This window comes from Haplochromis burtoni, unplaced genomic scaffold (assembly GCF_018398535.1).
Source record: "Haplochromis burtoni strain Fernald_Lab_line unplaced genomic scaffold, NCSU_Asbu1 Contig_321, whole genome shotgun sequence".
Lineage (NCBI taxonomy): Eukaryota > Metazoa > Chordata > Actinopteri > Cichliformes > Cichlidae > Haplochromis > Haplochromis burtoni.
Genome location: NW_024582682.1, coordinates 59,213 through 65,583, shown reverse-complemented (window position 1 = coordinate 65,583; position 6,371 = coordinate 59,213). Strand labels below are relative to the sequence as shown.

General features: G+C 49.8%; 1 protein-coding gene across 4 annotated transcripts in view; it reads right to left on the bottom strand.

The window, feature by feature from the left end:
- Positions 1-1,179: 1,179 nt before the first annotated feature.
- LOC102307068 (ovarian cancer G-protein coupled receptor 1) overlaps positions 1,180-6,371 on the bottom strand; it is a 15,518-nt gene continuing 10,326 nt past the window's right edge. For 3 of the 4 annotated variants that reach the window (XM_005942124.3, XM_005942123.3, XM_042228403.1), the window contains exons 2-7: positions 4,432-4,656; positions 4,176-4,325; positions 3,269-3,402; positions 2,948-3,170; positions 2,314-2,494; positions 1,180-2,232 (exon numbers count right to left, since the gene is read on the bottom strand). In XM_005942124.3, the coding sequence (XP_005942186.1) occupies positions 1,805-2,232; positions 2,314-2,494; positions 2,948-3,170; positions 3,269-3,402; positions 4,176-4,325; positions 4,432-4,533 (1,218 nt within the window). In that variant the 5' untranslated portion in view covers positions 4,534-4,656 and the 3' untranslated portion in view covers positions 1,180-1,804. Of the gene's footprint in view, positions 2,233-2,313; positions 2,495-2,947; positions 3,171-3,268; positions 3,403-4,175; positions 4,326-4,431; positions 4,657-5,997; positions 6,360-6,371 lie in introns of those variants that run through there. The other variant, XM_042228402.1, reaches the window with a different exon arrangement.

Sequence of the window (6,371 nt, the reverse complement as noted above, 5' to 3'; positions counted from 1 at the left end):
CACACACACACACACACACACACACACACACACAGAGTAGCACAACAATAGACTATCACAATCAAGCAAGACTCATTTAAAAAACACACACACATGTTCTCTACCCCAGCCCTCAGGAAAACACACAAAATTGCTCATTTATGTGCCACACACAGACACACACAGACACACACAGACACACACACGCAGACACACACAGACACACACGCACACACACGCAGACACACACACGCACAGACACACACAGACACACACAGACACACACAGACACACACAGACACACACGCACAGACACACACAGACACACACCGTTTCTGTTTAGTGCTCAGTTTAAAGCTTTATAAAAATATTCTGTCACTTCCATGTTACGTGCAGGTTACAGCACACAGATCTATAACCACAGAGTCAACACACAGATTCTTACTATGTACGTATTCAGACTTGGAGGCATTTCCATGCATGCAGAGAGCAACATCCAGACCCCAGAGTGAGTCTCTTTCTTCAGCATTAAAGTGCTGAAATGGGCTCAAAGGGAGGCTATGAAGACATGCTGTGACCGGTGTGTGTGCGTCTGTGTGTGTGTAAACTAACAGTTTTCTTTTTAAAAGTAAAATGAAGAGAACACTGTGAGTCGTGTTTTTCACAGATGGGAGGCGGTCTGACTGCTGCACGCCGGCCAAACGCTTCCAGAATAAAAGTTACCTGACTGAAATTTGGCTAATCGCCCGCTCACGGTCACCTTCCCGTGCACCTCGTCCCGAATCCCGCCCCCTGACCTTTCATTGTCAGTAAGGTGGGTGCAGCCATGTTGGTCCTACATGTTTCTAATACTGACCCGTGATCAGTGCAATGCGATGTCATAGTTTGGTAGGCAGACTGTGTCAGGTCGTGCAGCATGTGGATCGACATGCAAACAGCTGTTGTTTCAGAGAAGCACCGCGGACAGGCGCTGCATCGTCTGAAGCTCCTCATGCTAACATAAACCCTGCTGCCTTTAAACATGAAGGAATCTGTGAGGTTCACATTATCAATAACCGAAGTCTACCGATGCCAACGATGAGGTTTGTTATCAGCTCTGCTTCAAGTAGAGACAGATTTGTCCTGAATCTGAATCCTCTGCACTTTATCTGACAGCGAGGAACATCGGTGTGACTCAGCGTCATAATAAACTACGTTTTATTAGGATAACAAGAACTCTGGAAACACTTTCTAACAGGTCACCAAAGGTTAGGGGTCACAAAGTCTCAACTTGTTTTAAAGAATTTGCTTCGATAAGTCAAAATCATTCTGGAGCCAATCGATGGGTCAAATCTGATCACTGATCAATAACCGTTTCTAATGTTCTGTCGGGTCTTCCTGCGTCCCTTCATGTTACGTGTGGTTCTTTAAATCAAAGTGCAGGAAGTCCTGTTGTTTGTTCCGGCGCTGCGGTGAAAGCGTTCGGTTTATTTCTTCCACGTCTGCTTCCTGTTTCACTGTTTGACAGGAACCTCATCGCTGCCACACGGAGCCTTTCAGGCGAGTTATTAGACGCGAATGTGTGTCTAACATGATGAAGTCTTATTAGACGTGATGCCGTGAGACTCTGCAGTATTTCAGAACTCCTCGTGTGCGTTTTGTCAGCCATGTTGCGCCGTGTCAGACGCCACAGAGGGGTAACGGGGGCTTTCAGACTGCAGACCTCAGATCCACCCTGACCTCCCTCAGGCTGGGCTGTTGCATCAGCACAGACACGCCCCCGCGGAGTACAGCCCGCCCTCGTCGTGCAGGCGGGTCATTGGTGCCCAGAGGCGTGCTGATCATTTCATTTCTGCCCACGTCCCTCCGTCCTGTCGGGGTTTTGTTTCTGCTTCTCTGTCACACACATTTCCAAGGTGTTATTCTCTGTGACTCGTGCTTTGATGCTTTCTTCGTGCATCCGTGTGATTAAACTCGTGTTTCTGCAGGCGGCGTCCGTTTGGCCGTTGTTCAGTGTATTGCTGTGCGTGAGCAGCGTCACGTTCGGCTGGCCATTGTTCTCGTCCGTGGCAACCTCGTGGGAGTCGTTAGCCGGACTGGCGGGACTGGCATTGCCACGGCGACGGCAGCAGCAGAGTATCCTGGCGACGGGTCTGAAGACGACTCTGTAGAGGCCGCGGCGGGCGCTTTCGCTGACGAAACAGTAGAGGACTGGGTCAGCCACGCAGTTCAGGGTGGTCAGCAGCAGGGACAGGTGGTAGTAGTTAAATATGGCTGAAAAACAAGAACCGTGTCACCACAGTATTACGGCGCCATCTTTATTTATCGGACGGTTTCCTGCGAGTGAAACGGTACCTTCGATGAAGCTGCATTCCTCCTCCAGCAGCGTGCGCACCAGCAGGAAGACGTGGTAGGGCGAGAAGCAGACGAGGAAGATGAGGATGGTGCTGCTGACTAACTGCCTGATCCTCATCTTCTGATCCGGCTGCGTTCCCGCGCTCCGGCCCACCGCTCGCAGGACCCACAGGTAGCTAATCTAACCGAGACAAAACAAGGCGCCGGGGTTACAGGAGAATCAGGTACTCGTCTACATTTACTGTGTTTGACTCCAGTTTTCAGGGATTTATACTTTAAACCAGCGCCGCGGATAGATTCATCAGAAAAACATGAACAACATTTATTCTCAACAGTGAAGCGAAGAGTTAAAAAACCGTGACATCGAGAAAAGGAAGCGTTTGAATAACCAAATAAGGTCATCGTATATGGTGAGCAGCTGAAAATGTTGAACAACAAATTAACTACAAATATGAAATAACTGAGAACATCGTGAAGATGTGGGATTAACCCAGAGCGGCGGACTCATGGCTGTGGCACCGAGCCAGGAGACGCGTGGCTTCCTGACCATAACCAGCTCTCGTTCTCTGCACTTCTTTAAGACCAACGCAGAAATCCTGAAACATACAAAGAACGTGTAAAGCCGTTACCGTACCAACAGAATGGCCAGCGGGAACATGAAGCCGATGCTGATGCGGTAGTAGTTGATTGGACGTTCCCACGACTTCATGGGGTAGTGCTCGAAGCACAGCGAGTGGTTACTGGGATCTTTGCTGAGCTCCTTATGGTGAAAGAAAAACACGCCCACCGCGATCTCCTTCAGCCAGATGATGGCGCTGATGACGGACGCTGCTTTCATGGAGCGCAGAGCCGTGAACCTGCGGGCAGAACGCGTCGTGGTGATTTTACTTCTTCATAAACCCAAAGACGTCCTGATCTCAGCCACGAAGGACGAAACGACGGGAGACCGTCTTACCTCAAAGGATGGACCACAGCCAGATAGCGATCCAGACTGATGCAGCACAGAAAGCCGATACTGATGTAGATGTTCTCGTAGAGCAGGAAACCACACATCTGACACAGCCATTCTCGGTGACGCCAATCATCGTCCTGAAACAGCAACAGCAGACTGAAGGTGGATCAAATAAGACAGGCAGGTGGAGGAACTCCACCCGCGCACGCTGTCAGGGCAAGAGACTGCTAATAATGGCCTAGTTCACCTCCACCTAACACCAACTTAATCCAAGCAGAGCTTTAACACGGCCACAGGTCACATGACGCTGTTAGCGGGACGACGTTAGAGAGATCTGTTAGCACAGTGACATCACAGCAGCCATGTTTTTGGTCACATGATGTCATTAAAAGGGACCAAAAGGCTCCAACAGCACAAACACGGTCCGGTTCAGGTGAAGCTAGCAGGCAGCTAGCAGCTACAGCCACCTGTGTCAGCATCCACCTGTCACTCAGAGAGGCCACGCCCCTAAAATGCAAACTTTAAGCCTTAATGTGAGTGACAAACACATCCTCCCTCGTACAGCTGTTATAAAGGAGGAAATGATCTACAGAGACCAAACAGTTTGTGCATCAGGATGTATGCATGTTTATTTCTGCAGGAACGTTTAACTGTGGGAGTCTGTGGGACTGACTCACTGCTGGAGCCCCCGGTGGATCCTAGAGGAACTGCAGCTTGTGGCACTTTTAATGGCACTGAACCTGAGGTCGAGCTCCAACCACAGCCTTCCACTGTGGTGGGCGGACGACACCACGGTGCTGTGCTAACTGTCTGTGATGACACCGACACTTTGACTGAAACCAGAGCACCTCAGACGCACCGTGAAGAACCGCCGAGGGAAGAGCGAGCGGAGAGGACGTCTCTACGTTACCTGAAAGAAGTACTGGAGCCAGAAAGGCAGAGACGCCAGGTATAGCAGGTCAGACACAGTGAGGTTCATCAGGTAAACGCCCAGCTCGTTCCTCTGCTTCAGCTGAAGGGCAGCGTGGTATAGCGAGTACACGTTGGCAGGAACACCAACCTACAAACACAAGATCATTCACCATCCAGCACATGGAGATCCTGGAGCACCGTTTATCAGCACTCGGGAAATACTTCCGAAAAGCTAAGATACTTCCATCACTCACCATGAGCACCAGGATATAGACGCAGGAGAACACGTGCTGGTGGATCCCATGGTTGATGCTGCAGTTGCTCATGTCTTCTTCAGACTTGTTGATCACCATCATACTGCCGCTCACACTGTTTCACCCTGACTCGTTCATCTGTCCAGAGCACGCGTGCTGCTCGGCGCTCTGTGCGGTGGATTAACCCGCTCTTGTCTCATCGGGCCTCTGATTGGTCGGTTTGCTCTGTGGAAGAGGAGACAGTGTAGCTTAGTCCAGATTAGACACACCCCCCTGCAGGTGAGCAGAGAGAGGTTAAAGAAGTAAATATGATCTCGTTTCTGTCTTTAAATTGAATGTGTGATGTTAATCCCACAGACATTTTCTCAGGTCATCCACACGCACGCTAACCCTCTGAGGTGCAGCCCTCAGGCTGAAATAGATTGTGATGTGCGGTTGTAACGCGCAGACTTCCTGTCCAAACCTGACAGCTAGCTTGGTTACAGGCTGAGCTCAGGTTTGAAATCCAGCAGGTGGAGACACTGAGCAGCTCTACAGTCCTCAGTTTGCGCGCTGATGCGCTCCTGTAGGGTACCTGGAAATGTGCAGCATGTAGCCAATAATTTAAAACGCCAGCCCGTGCTGACCCACGAGACTTTCTGAAGCATTTCTGTGAGCGCGCTCAGTGCTGCTCCTCTGACAAGAGTCATGAGAGCATCGGACGACGAGCACGTTGCTCTGGGAACTTCCTGTTTGTATCTTTTGCCGTTTTCCCTTATCTAATGCTGAAATGATGAGTAATCTGTGCACAGATATGAAGACATGGTTCTGCGTCACATCATCTCAAACCAACATTTTCTCATTTTTAAAGTTGCATCCTCTGTTTTTCTGCAGCTGTTTGAAATGAATATGTGAGAAACTTGAAGCCCATGCGTCTGAAACGTTCCCTTCCTCGGCCTGAATCAGCATCTGTAATTTGGGACAGAGACGTTAAAACTGTCCTCCAGCAGCGACTTCCTGTTGTGGTGTGGCACGTCTCACATTAAAAACAGCCTGTTTCTCTGCGGTTAGCACTGACGTCTCACAGTGACGTGGTTCCTAGTTTGAATCCCCCGGCCTCTCTCTCTGTGTCTGCGTGGGTTCTCAGACTTAGTCCCACTCATGACATGAGGTTGGCGGGGGACTGCCTGCAGGTGTGGGCTGGTGTTAAATCTAAAAACACACTGATGCTGTTTCACATGTATTATTATTATTTAAAGCTTGTGTGGTGCTGGAAAAACGTTTCTCAGCATGTTGTCTCTGTCCTGGGTTCGTACACAGAAGCTAATGTGAACACAGGCCTCAGCTTCATTGGAACAGCCGCAGTCAGAAAATCGTAACAAGGATTTTTGACTGTCTTAAAGAAAGAGACGAGTTCACTGAGACAAACACCTGAACTGCTCGGTCGTCCTCTCAGATCTCTGCACGTCCTCACACCACAGATTTAAAATCCTTTTACAAAGCAGCGACTTACAGTGAGATGAAATCTGTGCCCCCACAGCTCAGACAACACACAGCGACCCAGCTTTCAGTTTTTAGCCTCCTCACCTGTGGAGCAAACGTCCTGAACACCTGAGATCAGCCCAAACTGCCCAAAATCCTTTGTGCTTCACATCGTGACACCTGTGAGATGTGTCGCTGTGTCTGCTGTGCTGCTGGCTGGAGTCTGAAACACCAGCAGAGACATCAGCCCCGAGTTACCGCTGACAAACGACCGCCAACAGAGCCGCGCAGCATCACAACAACCACGATATGCTTTATTCTTACAGACGACGAACCCCAAGATCTACTGCTCGCTGCAGTGGACTCGCTCCGAATCAACCTTCATGTGTTCACACTGACAAACTTCATCAGCCTGAACATGTCTGGTGGTTACACACACACACACACACACACACACACACACACACACACACACACAC